The sequence below is a fragment of the Coffea arabica genome, chromosome 5c (genome assembly GCF_036785885.1).
Source record: "Coffea arabica cultivar ET-39 chromosome 5c, Coffea Arabica ET-39 HiFi, whole genome shotgun sequence".
Taxonomy (NCBI): domain Eukaryota; kingdom Viridiplantae; phylum Streptophyta; class Magnoliopsida; order Gentianales; family Rubiaceae; genus Coffea; species Coffea arabica.
Genome location: NC_092319.1, coordinates 42,912,482 through 42,930,708, shown reverse-complemented (window position 1 = coordinate 42,930,708; position 18,227 = coordinate 42,912,482). Strand labels below are relative to the sequence as shown.

Here is an 18,227-nt window from a genome sequence, read left to right as displayed (position 1 = left end):
TTGAAGAAAGGGTTTATATACTCATAATTTAAGGAGAAAGTTAAGGGAGAGAAAGAGGGGGTGAAAGAATGACGAGGATGGTGTGAGGGATGGGCTGAGTGATGCGTGGCTGCATAGTATAAGGAATTGGCATGCAAAGTGAGATATGTGGCAGCTCGACATAACACAATTGCATGCAAGAGTCCTTCTTGTTGTGCTTGAAGGGAAAAAGTCATGTCTACAGTCTACAGTCTACAGTCTAGCTCTTGTACTTTTTCTTTGCTTCTCATGGAGGTGATGTAATTCGATGAATTGTGTGCATATAGGTTAGGATACCACATAGTTTTTCTTTTCTTTGTTTTTTTGAAGGATCTCAACGGAACCCAAGATTTTTATGCTTAATATTAGGAGAATATCTTATTGTAGGATCAAATCTAAGGGCCAAAAATGATTTGTCATCTCTTGATCCCAAGTGATACCGAGTGAAAATGAGTCAAATAGCAGTGAATTTAGGCCTTAGCCAAAGTTCTTGAACTATTGATATGTAGTTAGCATAGATTTCTAACATGGTTTTGATTTGGTTAATTAGGTACAATATTTGTCTTGAAATTTACATAAGTGTCCTTGAGTAGACATCCCAACCATAAAAATATATGCTTTTTCAAGCAACTTAAGAGGGGGGGAGTGGGGGGATTGACAGATTGATTAATTACTTCAATTTTAACAAACATAATAATTAAGCTACATCAGTACATGACTAATTGACTAAAATCTGGTTATAAGGGAAAAAGATAGAAGTGTAATGTTTGTATCTTCAAAGAAGCTCGTACGGTTTGAAACAAAGGACACATTTATCCTATATATATTTTTTGCAACGATAAGTATTAATATAACCTATTCTAATCTACCTAGGAGAGAAGGAAGGAGAGCCTAACCAACGAAAAATCCGTCGAAGGTAACAATTTAAAAGTGACAGTCATAATTAAATGATAAAGTGAGAGATAAAGATTGATTATCAACAGTCCAAGAGGCTATTGGCACAAATTAGTCGATAAACTTAATAGAATTAAATGGTAACGTCTTCCCAATTCTGAATTTGCCTTTTTAATAGCATCATCATATGGGCTAATTTTCAGGTGCTCGAAGATAAAATGAAAAAAAAAAAAAGAATTTGTTGTTATACATGTCAATTCATGATGAGGGTTTGTTGAACATTGGATGAGATTGGTTGCTAAATCGGACAGGTTCTCCGTGAAAAAGTTAGTGTAAATTGTCCATTTCTTTCCTCGAGTGATGTAATCAAGTTTTGGCTCAAGTGAGAGGCTTCACGGCGGAGTTGGTTGGCGTTCAATGCAGATGATGGCCTTGAATTGGTTTCAGAGGCTGCCCATCAAAAGTTGACGCGTTCATAGGCAGCAGCTGCTACTGGCAGTCCCACATGGCAACGTTATGGAAGCAAGATTGCATGCCACGTAGCAGTCATGCCAAGTGGAATTGTGCATGGCATTCTTAGAAGGCCTTTCTTTTCCTCTTTTAACTTTTCCAATCATCCATTAACTCAAGGAAACCGGACAATATTGCCTACTTAAATCTAATCACGGTTGGGATAAATCTTATAGGGATAATTTTAGAAACCTCTCCTAAGGTTTCTGACAATTTTAGGAAGCTCCTCTCTATTTTAAAAAATTACATTTACCTTCCATATAATTAGCATTTCAGTAACAATATAGACTCAGTATGCTAAATTTGTTCTCAAAAATCCTAAAATACCCCTTCATTACTTAGAAGGGTGAAAAACTCACTCATAAACTTTTTCTACATTGCAACTATTGAAAACGATATAATTACCATCCTAATGAACTCAATAAACCACTTCGACTTAATCTTCATATTCTCACAATTTTGACAGCTTACTATTGCTGCGCCGAAGCTTCCTATGCAAATCAACTATGACAATTAAAGTTTGCATTCAACCTAATCTTTAGCCCTTTTTTTCTACCTAAATTTAGTGTTTGAATTGACCAATGTCATTTTCGAAACTCAATCTAAATGGCTGCAATATTGTTGATGCTAAAATAATCTCACTCACCAAGAAGACCAACGCGGAGCAACCAAAAACAACACTAGAGACCACATCCCATGTCTTTAGGCAAATCTACTTGCAGTTTTTATATTCCAAAATTCTTTTTTACCCAATTGGTATAATAACGTAACCTTCCTTAATTTATTTTCCCTTTTTAGTTATCACTTTTATTTTCTCGTCAATACTCTGTATCACCGCCATCATTTTCACCTTCATTAAGTTTGACAACAAATCTAATTTGGTAACTTGTCATTTGACAATTTCAATTAAATAATACTTACAGAAAATGGAAAACAAAAAAAAAGGAAGAGAGGATCTATTTCCATAATAATGAGAATTCGAGATGTATTAGATAATTGTGTAGATGGCAATTGTGGAAAAATAATGGATTATGAGATGTAGGAGAAAAAAGGTAGGAGAGAGAGTCGAAAAGAAAGAATAAAAGTTTATTTTACGTGGTAGTCGTTGCTTTAGAATGAAAAACTAATTATAGTTGTAGGGTTTTTTTTTAGGTATTATTGTTAAATGAAGGATATTATAGTCATTTTACTACATGAAGGAAGGTTAGTGCAATTATTCAAATCTAAAGGGAGGTGAGTGAAATTGTTAAAAACCTCAAGGAAGGTTTCTGAAATTATCCCAATTTTTTATACACTGATAATTTATAAATTAGCGGGTTTAGACACATGTTACATTGTAAAATTTGATGTTCAAAATTCAAGATGAGATAATGTTGCATGTATTCAGCGCATACACTGAAACTGCAACACTACTTTGAGCAGATATTTTTTGGACAAACCGACAGCGTAAAAATGATAATGTCCACTTTAATCTATTTATGGTTATGGCAATTCATCCTCCATGCAATACTACAAAAAGCAGCACTGTGTAGATCACCAATTTTTTTGTTACCTTTAATAAAGATACGTATTGTAGTATCAAATTTGAGGTGAACTATAGCAAGAATTAGAAATCCAAGTTGGGTTGCAGCTGATGCAGAATGATTTGGATGTCTCAAATTTATTTTAAAAAAACAATAATTTTTTTTTTGAAATTAATGACATAGATTGGACCACATCAACTGCAATTAGACTGCTAATTGCAACGGTCTATCTCTCAAGATAAAAACTTTGGTTGGCCTACTCCTTCACAGGCTTTCGTTTTGGGAACATGTTCCTGTTGGATGTGAAACATTTAAGCTGACAAAACGGCACCTAGGGAACAAAGAAAGCCTGTCGTGCGAATTTTGGGCCTTTTTAAATAAATATGCATAGCTGCTTGTTGGGTTATTTACCCTGGCAAAATTTTCTGTATTTACCATTTGTACTCTGATGACAGTAAACAGGGAAAGCTTTCTTCAATCAATTAGTCCATTCCAGGGGAAATATAGTCAGTTGTTGTAACCAATCTCTGGAGCCACCATGCATTCTTGTTCAGCTCAAGAAACTGCATCAAGAACAATTAACAGAGTGAGCTTATAGCTCTCCTTTCAACCTGTTGGGGTGAAGGAAATTAAAGTGTTGCCTGCTGATTACTTACCACAAGGCAACATGATATACTGGAATATCTGTATTGATCTTCGGGAGGGATGAGATACAACAATGAAACAAAAAGAAAACCACAAGAAAAAAAAACACAGTCCATGGAATAGTTTTAAGGGGTGTTTTATTATTATCTATAAACATTAGTGTTTTGAATGGAACACTTGCGTTTTGCGTTACACATTACGTTTTCACCTCTTTTAAGTCATCACTTTGTTTAGGAAATAGAAATCATTGAAACCTCACAACTATGCAAGAGATATCATCTCTACTTTTCCTAGATAGGGCCTCCTCAGTTAGACGTTTTGCTGCCGAATTCGGATCCTTTATGTCCTTGATCAAATCAACAGCTTCTTGATTTGACATTACCTAGAAGGAAATCAAGCAAAAGCAACTGCTTAGGCTACGGTGATTTATATAACAAATTGAAGCATCTTTGTCTAGCTGTGTCCAACATGAATAGGAATAATGTATTAATTTCATTCTAAAGTGCAGTGCTTTATGAAAGCCACACAAGTTTGAAAAAGAAGCTACCTTCCATAATCCATCACTTGCCAAAATAGCAAATTCAACATCATCGTCAATTATCTCTACTTTTATATCTGGTTCAGAGCTAAGATGTTGCTTCAAGCTTTTGTCTCCAAAAGCCCTAGCCACTGCCAACTGTCCATCAACTCGAGGAACATCACCTGTGGAAATCCAAGATTATCAAACTTGAAAAGACAAAAAGGCTGAAAAATGTCAAATGTACTCTATATTATTTGAGCTTTCATGTGGAGGGCTGCAGGAAAAATTACTAACCTAACTTAATCCAAGGTATGAATCTTTAGACACTAGTACATAAAGAGGTGATTCCAATTATCATTTACTCAAGCTATGAGTATGATCTACCACTTTTCAGTGGCTCCTCCACCTCATCATAAGATGTGCGCTAGACACATTTTTAACTAGTTGTTACGCCATCATGTGTGTATGAATGCTAAAATTCCCCCAAAAAAAGTGAATACTCAAATAGTTTACCAGGAATATTTGATACAAAGCCACCCTTGCTCTCAATAATATTCTTTTCCTTGCTTGGCTCATGATCAACCGATAGTTGATTGGCAAGTCCTTTCTTGCGTATTACTGCCCGAGAGTCTCCAACATTTGCTACTACAAGCTTCTCACAATTAATAAGGATCGCAGTCACTGCAGTTGAACCACCTCTCCCCAATTTCTTTGACTGTTCTAATATATTGTTATCGGTTCTGTGATAGGCTCTTCTAATTGCATCTTCTGTATTAGTCCAGAAGTCATGCTGCAGTTGTAGGAAAATAAATTATGAGTGAGGAGAAAGACACACTTAAAACAGATAATGATGTACGAAATTCAGTGAAATTTGCAATATTGAGAAGTGAGAAGTCAAGTGTTCTTTAACCATGCACGTCAACTGTTAAATAAAGACATACCTCTTTCAAAATATTGTCAAATAGGTGGGATTGCAAGTATTTTGGAACATCATTTCCCATATGCCCATCAAATATTGCAAATAGTCCCAACTCATTTTTGTCTAACCGCCTGAGCTCAGAAACCAAATAATCTTCCATGGGACGATTCGATTTTCCCTTCAACAGGTAATAGCCATGAGTGACGTGTTTTGGTATTTTGCTTTTCCATATCCCTGCATCAGGTGATGGTGGTGCGGCAAAGCATGCTTTTTCCTTCAAGAAACATTTAAAAGGAAAGAAAATTCATTAATAGGAGTATAGAACGAAAATTGAAGTTTAAGTCTACTATTTGTACCAAAATGCATGAGATATTTAATATCATTGCGCATACTAAGCATTCATTCTCATTATATTATACACGAACGCACCAACTGAAGAATGCAATACCTTAAGGTAATCAGGCTAATAGATGAAATATTTGACATACAATCAACAGCATATAATGGTGTTTATTGGACCTAATATTGAAACAATAGTTGATTTGATTTGAGAGAGAAGCGGGTTAGGTTGTTCGGGAGTAGAGAGTGTAAGTGAGAGATTTAGAATTCGAGTCCTTCCACTTATACTTTAAAAAAAAAGCATAAAAAAGTTTATTGGCATTAATAGTAGATACTTCCTCTTTTCAGAAGACTCTAAACACAAACACCCTATGAAACAAGACACTTTTTATCAATCTCCATTAGCAAGCTACCACACTAATCGTCAATTTATACTAAAGCAAGTATGCACAATTTGTATGTATTGTAAACGAGGAATGATCCTTGAACAATTTGTAACTTCTTTGTGACCAATGCTGCTAAAGTATGAGATGCTATGCAGGACAGTTTTGAAAGTCATGAGATTGAATCAAGGGTAGGATCATAATATCTACAAATGCAAATGTAAAACTTTTACTTGTTTTCAAAACATGTGCAAAGAGTTTTAGAAAATGCAATGATAACCCAGCATGTTGAAACTTGAATGTTGTGTACTGTAATACTGCATAAGTTCAAGGCATAGCAATCAAACTAGCATGAGGATCAAGTTCGTAAGCTTGGATCGTAAATTTGTACAATCGTAAGCGTATAATCGGTATTCTGGCGACTATGTCTAAGACTATTAGCAAACTTTTCATGCTACCACTTTTTACAGAAAGTAGAAGTCTAAATTAGGTTAAGATTAAGGTCTAGCATACCTTATATTTGAATATGAAGTATAATCCAGAATGCACAAGAGGAAACCAAATCTCTATCCTCAGCTTGGTGCTTAATGCTCAAGTCTAGTTATGACGTCTCTGGCATCCTAACTTCATCCTCAAGGGAATTATGGTTGTCTACTTGCTTATTCTGACCACAGTTTTGTCTTCCAAGCGGTACTCTTAACTTCCCAATGAATTTAGATAATCTCAATAAAGAATTGCAGGTGCATTAACTTCCAAACTAGGAGTTAGTACGTATCACATGTCACTAGTGCCGACCAGGAGTCAAAGAAACACAATTCCCAAGTTTGGATCCATACTAGGATTAGAGACAGGTAGCAAGTTAATGCAGCAGGGAAGTTTTAAGTTTAGAGTATTCATTTTCATTCCCCCTGTTATTCTCGTCAAATTTTCATTTCCCTTTTCCCAATTATTATTGTCAATTTGTAGATCCTACAATCAAAGCTGATTCTTGTACCTAAATTCAACACACACACACACACACACACACATACATACATACACAAAAAATGTAGAATAGTGAACTTGGTTGGGGTGTAATTCTGTTCTCACATTATACCTCCCAACAAGTCGAAGCTCTTGGTTAACATCACTCATTTCAGTATGAGCACACAGGCAACAAAGCAGGACAGGTGGTTCATTTTCTCATACCAACTCTCTACCAGTCTGTGGTCGACAATTCACATCACAAGTCAATGCTTCAAACCAAGATCACAAACACCATTTACTGGCATAATCATTTTGTATCTGAATGTGTGTGTGTGACAGATTTCAGAATGAAAACTACGGATTCTCTTTCATGTGCAGCTACTTCTTGCAAAGCAAAATTGGCATCTAGATGGTCCGACTTCTAGTTCAAAAGTGATGCCACAATCTCTATTCTCTTACACTAACAGGGGGAAAGTAACACTGCCCTCATGTCCGAATTCAAGAGGAAAAGGTACTTGTAAAACCCAGAGATTCAGGCAAATTTACAGAAAATAAAGAAATCCACAGGGGCCTGGCCTGGAGTCTCCATTAAAAGGGTTGACATAACCAATACCTCTACCTCTCCAAACAAATTCGAAGTATAGAACTAACCACAACTTGATCCCTCACTCCCAAGTCCGAAACTTGCATAATCCTGTATCCAAGTTTCTGGTATGAACGAATTGAACAAAATCCATGCCTCTCTTCTCCAACAAATCTTGACTTTTCAAGATCGATTGGAACTTTAGCAAAAATCCCACAACTTCGTCATCCCCCTCCATTACAAAATCAGTCAATAATCCAAGCCTACATCCATTAACACTTCTCATACAAAATCAGATATAACAAACAGTTAAAATGACAAACGATCATGGCCATTATAAACATGCGATCAGCAACTTAACAAAAGCAAAACATATCCCGGAAAGGACATCTGGGATAGCAAAATCAAGAAAGAATTTTAGTCAAGAAGTCAAATGAATGCATGAACTGAATAACTGTTTGACCTTCATCTTATGAAGAATCTCCTTTCCATTCATGACTGTTCTGTTTTTTGTTATTCCACTGCTAAATCTTCACAACAACTTCAAAGCCAGAAGGATTGCAGGTATGATGGTTGGATGATGAAACAGGAGTAAATATTTCAATTATTGGAGATATTGATGAGCAGATTTGAACGAGTGTATGTTATGCAAAGAAGACTTTTGACGTAGAGGAAAGACTCCCATGTGAAGCCGTATGGTTTGCCGCTGACTTTTATACAGTTCAATTTTTTTAACACGCTTTTCTTGGTTGTAATACTAATCTCTTTTGTTTATATTTCTTTTTTTCTTTTTTCTTTTCTTGTTTTGCATATTATAATAGTTTTATTATTGGTTTTTAGCTATTACATGGGCCAATTAGAAAAGCACACGCATGTTTTAGCCAACCACTTGGCTTTCTTGTTTGGATTTAATTGAATATTTTGCACCGGTGTTATTGTCTTTACAAGGATGTGATTGGACCCATTCCAATATGCACTTGTTTTGTTGCTTTAACTATAAATACTAAATAGAGCTCCTCAAATTATAATACTTGCTATTGTGCCTAGAAGCTACATTATCATCTCAATTATCGAATTAAACTCAATTTCACCTAACTTGAAATAAATTATCCACGTCTAGATAAAAAAATATTATGCTACATGGGATCAGCTAGATTATTCTAGAAGGATATTACAAATTTTTTTGAGATAATTTCAAAAAATCCCCTGAGATTTCTAATAATTTCACTAACCTCCCATGAGTTTTGGGAAATTACACTCACCTCCCTTGACAGAATAAGGGGCTCAATTGCTGACATCACCTAGCGTGAAATAACTCATGTACCCCTGGGACATTATCTGAGATTAGAAACTAAAATATGAGAATTAAGTAATTACGGGACAAATCAACTAATTGACAGAATTATCTGTTAATAGCATGAACAGTAATGTGAAAGATACAACATGGTGCTAATTTGCTACATCAATTAGTACCATTTTGTGATTGACAGACTTGACATGACCACATTTCAATCGTATAGAAGAAAGGCACAGGTAGAATAAAGAAAGCACGGAGGAAACAAATAGAAAAACAAGTTTGTCCTTAAAAATTTTTTCTCTTTGATTTAGAAACTAAAGAAATGGCACTTGTATAAGAGTAATTTCGTGGAAGTGGCTGAAAAAAGAGGTAGAAGAAAAGCAGAACTGGAACTTATTTTCTATGCAAAATTACAAAAGGCATTTGCTAAATCAGGTAACCAATCTCTACTGTTCTCAGTTTAATATTTAAAATTTATAATTTTAGTTGAAAATTATGAAAATTTTCAAGATAATCATAACTGCAATACACCTTGACCGATAATGGTTTTTGCTAATACATTTGACTGGAATGCATAGGGCATTTGGAGAACAAAATCTTCATCTCTCTCCTAAAAATAATTTTTTAATCATACTTTTTTAGAGATAGACTGATTTTGTTATCAAATCATAAACTTCAAGGGAGGTTAGTATAATTTTTCAAACCTCAAGGGAGGTGAGTGAAATTGTTGGGAGGTTTCTAAAATTATTCCTTTTTTTATTGCTACGTGTAGTAGTTCGGGATGGTTGATATGCAAGAAACCAAATCAGGGAATAATTGAAAAGTCATCATATCCACATAGTGTGAAAGGAAGTTGGAAGTAATAATGATTCAAGAGCTCTATTTTCGTTATTTAAATGCAAAAAATCATGTTCATGATCATGTGCTACTAAGCTTCTTCCCTTTGTTTTTATTCTTTTTACTGAGAATTATTTAAAAATTTGATAGAGTGTTTAAGATTTGTTAGATGGGCTAACAAATTTCACTGACCTCCCTTGAGGTTTATTCTCGGATAAGTTGAGAATACAATACAAACCTTAGTGATTTTCGGACTTCTTATTTCAAAATTGATACAAGAAGTATGCCCGGACGATTTAAAAGCTGATTGTTAAATAAGTAAATGTCTAACCAAAAAAAAAAAAGAGTGAATATTGCGTAAGCTTTTCATACAATTTTGGCCCAAAAATGTTAATGGCATGAAAATCATTTAATTTAACTTAGCAATAAATTCCAGTGATGGATGATAGTAGTATTTAACCTATAAAGTCCAGTTAGGAATGATAGTATTTGATTGGGAGTAGTCCTATACATGGACATGGTGAGTTATATAAAATATCATGCTGGGGAGCAAAATATTTAATATTCGATCTTGTCCACTATAATATTCAATCTTGATTTGAGACATGTTCAATCTTGTCCATGTGACAACTCCTAAGATCAACCTTGATCTGCTCCTCCGAGAAGTCAATTAGGACCACAACTGTTATAAAAAACACACACGAGAAAAATGTGCTCTAATCTAGAAAGTACAGATTTAGATTGCTCTTTCTTCAAAAGTTCATTTTTTCGTAAAATTTTTTTTCAATTATTTTTTCATTTCACATGCATCAAATTGTTACAGTACATTTTTCTATAAAAAATATTAGTTCAAACGGGCGTCAACAAAAAAAAAAAAAAAAAGGTAAGAGGACAAAGTGCTGTGAAGACAAAAAATGTATAGATCAACGAAATATGATGCCATGATGGTAGTATAACTTATCCCTCGATCCTGTAGTAAGAATCTGAAGTATTCGATCTTGCCCACTAAAATATTCAATCTTGATCTTGGTCTTGATCTGAGACATATTCAATCTTGTCCATGTGACAACTCCTTGGAGTTGGAGCAATCTTTGATCTGCGCCTCCAAGAAGATGATTAGTACCACAACTGTTCAAAAAAGAATTAGTAGTAGTTTGCAAGGATGTCATCATATTGCAGCATTTCTGTAATTTTGACCCGGAAGTTACCATTCTTGCCTTTGAACTAGTCTTCAAGCCACATCCACAAATACAGTACTGTGACATTGGATTATTTTTCTGCTTTTGCCTTCTTCAAATTCATCTGCTTAAAAAGCATTCGCTGCTACAGGGTCAAAGACAAGAGAGGTGATCTTGCTATATTAACACAGTCAACAAATATGGCTCTCAACTTTTTCTTTTTTACCTTTGCCAGAGGGCACAAGAGGATTCTGCAGTTAACTTGTTATTTTAGAATAGCACTGCTGGAGGAGGTTAGAAAAATCTTGAAATTAGTAGGTATTGACTGTCAATGTAAACTATTATTATTTTTTGTTTTTACATGAGTTCTTTTAAATTTTGTCCATCTTGAAGAAAGAAACTGAAGTGTGGTGCCTATAACAATGCCAATTTAAATAGAACAAGAGGACAAATACAGTTCAGGAAATCAAACTTAAGATATATTTAGAGGAATGGCTCCAAAAAACCTGTATCATAAAAGGAAAAATTAACTTAAGAAGACAGGGTGGATGTCAGACATGATATCATTTTTCTTGGACATATAAAAGCGATCTGAACGCAGATTTGAATTCTCTGGAGGACCTATCTAATGATGAAGAATCGAAGACAGAAGGACCAAAAAGGCAAAAGAAAACCAAAGTGGCCAATTGGGTAGAGTTGAAGAATACAAGTTGCCAACTTGGTAGAGTACTTTTCTTATTTTATTGTGAGTGCTTCAATTATCAACTCGGGTGCCGATGATCATTTTAAGTAGCACGTCCGTTCCCCAAGGCGATTGCCCATAACTCCAAACAGAAGATGGAGAAAACTGTGAAAATCATGTTATCGGCTTTCATCATGCTTTTAGTCCATGCATCTTTGCCTTCAACAATCTCAAGTGCTGATAATCCGCCAGATTTCTTCTACGTTTACCTGAAGGTAAGCATGCATGTCACACATTAAGCTCTGCATTTTAAGAAAGCAACCAAACCATTAAATGTCGAGAATGAGCTAGGATTGATCGATTTTAGAAAATTTTGGTGATTGTTTTATCTGTTTTTAGTTTGCTTTCTGGAGATGATTAATTAAAGAAGAATTAGACATTCATCATGTTTCTCTGCATGTAAAATGCAGTGGCCAGGTTCTCAGTGTGCCACAAAAGAAGGATGTTGTCTCACAAAAACACCAAAACCTGCAAGAGACTTCATAATTACTGGATTTCAGCCATATTACTTCAATGGGACCTGGCCAGAAAATTGTGACCCTGCTAGCCACTTGGATGTATCAAAGGTATCCTTCTTTTACTCCAGTGCTGTGCTTAAAACGGTTGTGTACACTTCAATGATACTATAACAACCCTTTTCTTTTTTTTTTTTTTTTTTTTTTTTTGTCTTCTGAGAGAAACGAAGTGGAATTAATCAAAAGGGTGTAATGTGTCATGTGCAGATCTCACATCTGAGAACAAGATTGGAAGTGCATTGGCCGTCACTTACTTGCCCTGGTAGTAACCCAGAGAAGCTATGGTCAGATGCATGGAAAAAATACGGGACATGCTCAAAACCTACCCTGAAAAATCAACAAGAATACTTCAGGCAAGCACTTGCAGTAAGGAAAAGTGCTAATCTCCTCAAAATACTCGGTGATGCAGGTAATTAGCAGCCTTTCACTTCTGAATGCTATACAAGTCATCCCCCAACTCTTGGGCCAATTGATTTTGCCTGACCCTTAAATTACCACAGAAGTGTTACTACCTTGCTTGTTTTTGTAGGTATTCGACCCGATGGATCATCTTATCCAAGGGATACAATCTCAGATACCATAATAGGTGGAGGGTTGCACTTACCTGGACTAGGGTGTAGCACGGACAAGGATGGCAACTCGCAGCTAGATCAAGTCATTCTTTGCACAGGTTCTGATGCAAAAACATTTACTGAATGTCCTGGGAATGGATTTGGATGTGACGGAGATGTCAAATTCCCTCACTTCTGACCCACAACTATTCTGCTTCTCTCCCAGTGAGGTTGTAATAAAGTGGTGTGTGCTGCATTACTCTAAGTGTACTGCTGGTGTTGTCAAAGTCTCTGGATTGCGTGCTTCTGGTTCCTTTGCACTTTTGCTCTTTTCTTACTACATAAATTTTTTTTCTTTTTTTTTTGGTTTGTTTTTGATGTAACTAAACGTAATGCGCATAAATTTATCTCAGCACGTATTTGAATTGCATTTTGTATCCCAAAATACAAGTAAAGAGACAATTGCATGTGTTCCCTGTGGAACAACAACGTTGATCTCTTCTCAGTTTTCCCATACAACTATTCACTTAGTAGTGCTGAACAATCTATAAATAAGTTGGGAATATAATAATAAGAACCGTAAATAGGAAATGAAATCAACAAGCATCCATGTCCATTTGTCAATTGGGACTTTTGAGTCGGACTTTTGCAAATCCAAATTCGACTCGCAAATTATACATATTTTTGGACTTCAAGTTGAAATTAAAAGATTTAAACTTAACTCATACTGGTATATGAGTTTCAGGCTCAACTCAAATTTGGCCTTAACTCATAATTAAATACATAATTATGTATAATATATATTTTGTAATTATAAATTACTATATATTTATATAAAAATTATTAATATTTTATGTCATAATATATAATTTTAAATTATAGATCATATATATATATATATGTATATATACTCTCAGGTCAAGCTCTACTTGAGTTTAAGTTAGGGCTGCAAACAAACAGAGTCGAGTTGAGTTTTGGACTTATCAATCCGAGTTCGACTTAATAACAGGTGGGCTCGAGTTCGAACTCGACGAGCCAAGAAAATTGAGCTCGAACTCGACTCGACTCAGGAAAAGCCAAGCTCTAGCTCGACTCGACAAGGTTCGCGGGTTGTAGCTCGATTTCTGGCTCGTAAGCAGCTCGAATTGTCAGCTCATAACGTAGTTCGAATTTCTGACTCGCGAGCAACTCGTTAGCTTGAGTTTCTGGAAATTAATCTAATAAAAATAATAAATAATTATTTTTTCTTAATAAATAATAAAATATTAGGAATATATATGTAATTTTACTATTAAAATAATATATATATACTTAACGAGTTTAATATTTTGAGTTCGAACTCAAGCTCGAGTTCGATTTCGCCAACTCGAGTTCAACTTGAGTTTTGACTCGAGCCACTCACAAGCGATTTGATTCGTTTGCAGCCCTATCTTAAGCTTCGCATGGCACAAGCTTAACTCAAGTTCGGGCCTAACATTTAGGTCTAAACTCTGCCTGATCCAATTAAAGGTTAGGTTAGTTTTCGCAGGCTCTTTTTTGGATTGAAGGGATCAAATTTGGATCGATAACCCTATGTTGACAATTACAATAAGAACAATAATGGTTGTGAAAACAAATATTGAGTTTATACAATGTTGTTATTAGGAGAAAAGTTGACCTTTGAAACTTATTTAATTTTGCAATTCTGGGGAAGTCGACTGATCAACATTATTTAAGATAGGATTAATTTCACTTTTCACCCTCTACTTTTACTCTCTTTTTTTTTTTTTGCATTTTCAACTTTTATTTTGAACACTTTACATTGGAAGTTTAAGAAATGTTCCAAATCACACTAATCATACTGTATATATAAAATCACCATTGAGAAGGAACAATGACCTGGTTAGAGATTTTTTTTTTTTTTTTTTTTATGACTGTGCTGGTTGCAAACGTAGCTCATTCAAGACGATAATATATTCTGAATATATTGTAAATTTGAATTTTGATCTTATAAACCGTGTCAACTCTTGATGATTTTTTGTGATACACAATCTAACCCATAGTTGAATTATCCTCCTGATAATGCAAGGGATGGAGATATCTAAAGTTACTGCTACACGAAATAAAATGGACAGAGCTCGTTTTCACGGACTTCATTTTACACCCCTGTTAGATTCGATTGATTGATCACTATTCCCACTCTTTTAGCATATGAAGAATCTAAAATTCTTGTCAAAGGTTTCTGAATTAGGGGTGTACCTTTTTCATTCTAAAAGAGAAACCAAAAATAAAACAAAATAAAAGGGTTTTTACCATCTCTCAAGGGACAGAGGAATTACATATGGAAATATTGATCAGTTAATAGATTTCATTCATAGTCTTTGGCATCTTGATTTCTTATTTAAAGCGAGCATCAGTTTATGCATTTCCCCTATGAACTGAATGCATCTCTAACGAAACCAAATGACGCATCCACCCTCACGCAGCACCATCATCTCCTGTGTCTAGACCCTGCAATCAGACGAGTAGCACACAGTCAAATTCCCATGGCAACATTTTAATTTTTACACAAAGTTTTGCATTTTACGAACAAACATAATAGTGGTTATATGAAATGGACTGCGAAGGAGCATAGCATCGATCATTCATGATGAACCCTTTTTTTTTAAATTCAAATTTTGATTTAAAAAAAAAAAGGATAAAACCACCTAATAGGGGCAAGAATCAAACACAGCTAATGCATCAAGAATTCTATAATTCTAAGTCCTATCTCATCCCTGTCCTTTCTTTATAAAATTTAGAAAGAATTTCACACAAAAAAATTTTTTTTTTTGATACAAGAGATAAAATCATGTAACACACAAAGAGAATCAAATATAGCTAATGCGTCAAGAAGTTTATAATTCTAGCCCTAAAACATGATTCGACTCTCATCTCTTATCCCCTCTTTCTAAAGTGTTCCCTCGTTGCCCGCTTCGAAAGAATAAATAGAGATTAAACGAGAAAGCTAAACATATACAAACCATAAAGTATGTATTTAATTAGTACCTGGAGCAATCCATGCGTTCAGAAATGGGGAAGCTAAGGTGAATATTACACCTATAATAAAGATTTTCAATCCGGGGTTCGGAATAAGGCTGGTGCTTCCTACTAGCACCTATGCCTTCAATGCATTGGCAAATTCTCCTTGCACCTCCATGCTCATTTTTGGCAACATGATTCAGATATAATAAGCCATTGCAGCACTGCTCGGGTACATCATTATATTCTCCCACAATATAGGGTTCACATGCATCAAAGTTGTTGAGCACATCTTCGCATCCTTGTTCTGGTTCAGTATAAGGATAGTCAATACCTCTTGGATTACGATGATGGTGGTAATGATGATTGTGATGATAGTCATGAAAATCCTGATGCTGTTCCTGAAGCAAACTGGTTGCTGATCCTGAAAACAGTGCTAAGAAAAGTGTTAGAATTAATCCAAGAAAAGAGATTCTAGCCATAGAAACAATGATGGCTATTTGTGAAGAATTCTACTAAGGTTTGGATTTAGTGACGGATATATAATGGAGACGTTTTGTTTGAGTTGTACTAAAGAGTTATTTTTCTTGTGTAAATTTTGAACCTAAATTGCATGGTATGGTACTATCAATCTGTGTTTTATATGCAAGTTTGATATTTATGGGGTGTAAACTTAATGTGAATTACTTGAGTTGCTTTGAATAAATGCTCTACTGTATTTATTAAGTGTTATTGATTGCTCATTTAAGGCTATGAAGGTTATCTTTGGGGAAAATGGCCAATTTCCTCCCTAAATGTTTTTTACTGTGTTGATTTAGTTCTTAATTTTTATTTCTGAACAATTTGATACTTGAACTTATTTTGCAGTTCCAATTAAGAATCGCCATAGTGGCACCATTACCTAAAATTGATCTAATTCCTGATTGACTAACTAAACAGAGGTATTGTGAGAATATTACTCACTTAAGTATAATAAAACAAATAAATCATATAAAAAATCACTAGATAAAAGCTTTTAAATTATATTAAAAAACACCTGATAATTTTTTTTAAAGTTTAATCTTGTGATTTTTTACACTATTTACTTGATTTATTACGACTCCGTGAGTGACTTTCTCAAAACACTTTTGTTTAGTTGGTTAATTAGGAGTCAAGTCAATTCTAAATGATGACGCCACCACGGAGGTTCTTAATTGGAACTGTAGAATAAGTTCGCGTATCAAATTGATTAGAAATAGAAGTTAGGAACTGAATCAGCACTAGCGAAAAAGTTTAGGGATGAAATTAGCCATTTCTCCTTATCTTTATTTGGTGGTTGAAGTCTCTTATGCATGTGGTAACCGAAAACATAAATATTGAAACAAAAACATCAATAAAATTAAACCATAAAAGCTTGTGAGTAACCGCCAAATTTATATATAGTAAGCTAGCTCTTTATATGTGTGTAGTTAACCATATGAACTGTTATGAACACATTCTGATTTCTGAGTACAAAAGTGGCAGAACAATTTGTTGAACTTGTTTTAGGTTATATGGTCTAGGACTTTAGTTTTAGCTCTAGAATTGGAGCAATAGGGAAATTAAGAGCTCTAGAATTCTTTAGAATGGAAAAATGCTCTGTATCTTCCCTTCAATGGTAATTGCATGCAGAAGAGGAATTGAATTTTGTTTCTTGCAACTTCATCTTGTATTTTGATAATTAATCGGAAATTGCATAATCACAATATGTATCACTTCATAACAGTTTCGATTTGTTGCACATTACATTAATATCTAACAATCCAGTGTATATAATCTTACCTCAAAGACCAAGACAAAGAAATGATATATTTATTGTCTTAATTGTAGAATCACTTTATGCCTTTTCTTTTCTTACATCAAATCTTAAATCCGAAATGAAAAGAAAAAAGGTGGAAAACTGAAGCCAAAAGAGGTTTTGCCTTGTGGAGAGAACATTATAGTATTTGAAAGAAATGTCTTAAAATCACCATTAAATGGAGAAGTAAATGCCAGTTTAAAAGATTAAGGAGAAATTAATTGACCTCTTGGGATTTTTTTTTTTTTTTTTTTTTGGTTTGGGGTGGGTGGGTTGGGGGAGGGGGTGGGGTGAATGTCCAAAGCTTCTGGTGAATATTCCTTCAAAAAAGAAAAAAAAAAAAAGGGAATAAAAGATGACACAATTTATAGGGTATGTGCCTAAGCATAAATCAGCAATATGTCCTCTTTCTTTACTAATATTCATGTTCTGTCTCAAGAAAGTCACATTACTCCCCCCTCATTTATGCTTTTTTTTTTTTCACTCATTTTGTTTCTTTGAATAATCCCTCGAAGATGTGGTAATACAAAGCTATGAAAGAGAACCCCTTTTGTGTTCTAAATTGCAGAGTGATAGCTCAATTGTTTCTTGCTTCAAAAATCCCTTTTGTACCATTTTTCTCTAAATCAACAAGCAAAACAATAAATAAATAAATAATCACACACAGCCCTCTTTATTTTATGCCATCCTAATGGGAAATTACACACAATTAAAGACACCTATAATTAAACTTTTTCACATATCTTTTCTTAATGACTAATTAATTCACATATCCTTACTTGATCTCGCATGAGTAATTTCTTTTCTTGTTCTTCTTTATCCCCTGTTGTGGTTGGCCTTATGTGATCCGCATGAAACGACACCGTCTGCAGTTCATCGTTTCTAGCCGTTACACAAATGCAACCCATTCCAACCATCACACCCGGCTCCCCCAACTTTTCAAAAAAAAAAAAATTCGACCGTTAGAGTTTAGACCAAACCGAACGTTGGT

The 18,227-nt window shown here is 34.6% G+C and overlaps 2 protein-coding genes across 3 annotated transcripts; one reads left to right on the top strand and one right to left on the bottom strand.

Moving 5' to 3' along the window:
• Nucleotides 1-3,710: 3,710 nt before the first annotated feature.
• Nucleotides 3,711-8,017, bottom strand: LOC113690775 (probable protein phosphatase 2C 58). Of its 2 annotated transcripts, none has more exons than XM_027208830.2 (5): nt 7,764-8,017; nt 5,052-5,303; nt 4,624-4,900; nt 4,138-4,292; nt 3,711-3,972 (listed from the first exon to the last, which is right to left on the bottom strand). In XM_027208830.2, exons 1-5 carry the CDS (start codon nt 7,794-7,796, stop codon nt 3,835-3,837), a joined length of 855 nt encoding a protein of 284 aa, XP_027064631.1. In that variant the 5' UTR covers nt 7,797-8,017; the 3' UTR covers nt 3,711-3,834. The 2 variants fall into 2 exon arrangements, with proteins under 2 accessions (XP_027064631.1, XP_027064632.1); XM_027208831.2 differs by lacking the exon at nt 7,764-8,017 and adding an exon at nt 6,265-7,749.
• Nucleotides 8,018-11,380: 3,363 nt separating this feature from the next.
• LOC113689870 (ribonuclease 1) lies at nt 11,381-12,857 on the top strand. The gene is made up of 4 exons (XM_027207665.2): nt 11,381-11,569; nt 11,765-11,920; nt 12,077-12,278; nt 12,399-12,857. Exons 1-4 carry the CDS (start codon nt 11,450-11,452, stop codon nt 12,617-12,619), a joined length of 699 nt encoding a protein of 232 aa, XP_027063466.1. The 5' UTR covers nt 11,381-11,449; the 3' UTR covers nt 12,620-12,857.
• The last annotated feature ends 5,370 nt before the right edge of the window (nt 12,858-18,227 follow it).

Excerpts from the sequence above, each read along its gene's own strand:
- LOC113690775 (XM_027208830.2), bottom strand. The coding sequence starts at position 7,796 with ATGAATGGAAAGGAGATTCTTCATAAGATGAAG. Across the intron at positions 5,304-7,763 it reads AGATTCTTCATAAGATGAAG|GAAAAAGCATGCTTTGCCGC; the intron begins GTCAAACAGTTA and ends TGTTTCTTGAAG. Across the intron at positions 4,901-5,051 it reads TTGACAATATTTTGAAAGAG|CATGACTTCTGGACTAATAC; the intron begins GTATGTCTTTAT and ends CTACAACTGCAG.
- LOC113689870 (XM_027207665.2), top strand. The coding sequence starts at position 11,450 with ATGGAGAAAACTGTGAAAATCATGTTATCGGCTTTCATCATGCTTTTA. Across the intron at positions 11,570-11,764 it reads TCTTCTACGTTTACCTGAAG|TGGCCAGGTTCTCAGTGTGC; the intron begins GTAAGCATGCAT and ends TGTAAAATGCAG. Across the intron at positions 11,921-12,076 it reads GCCACTTGGATGTATCAAAG|ATCTCACATCTGAGAACAAG; the intron begins GTATCCTTCTTT and ends TGTCATGTGCAG.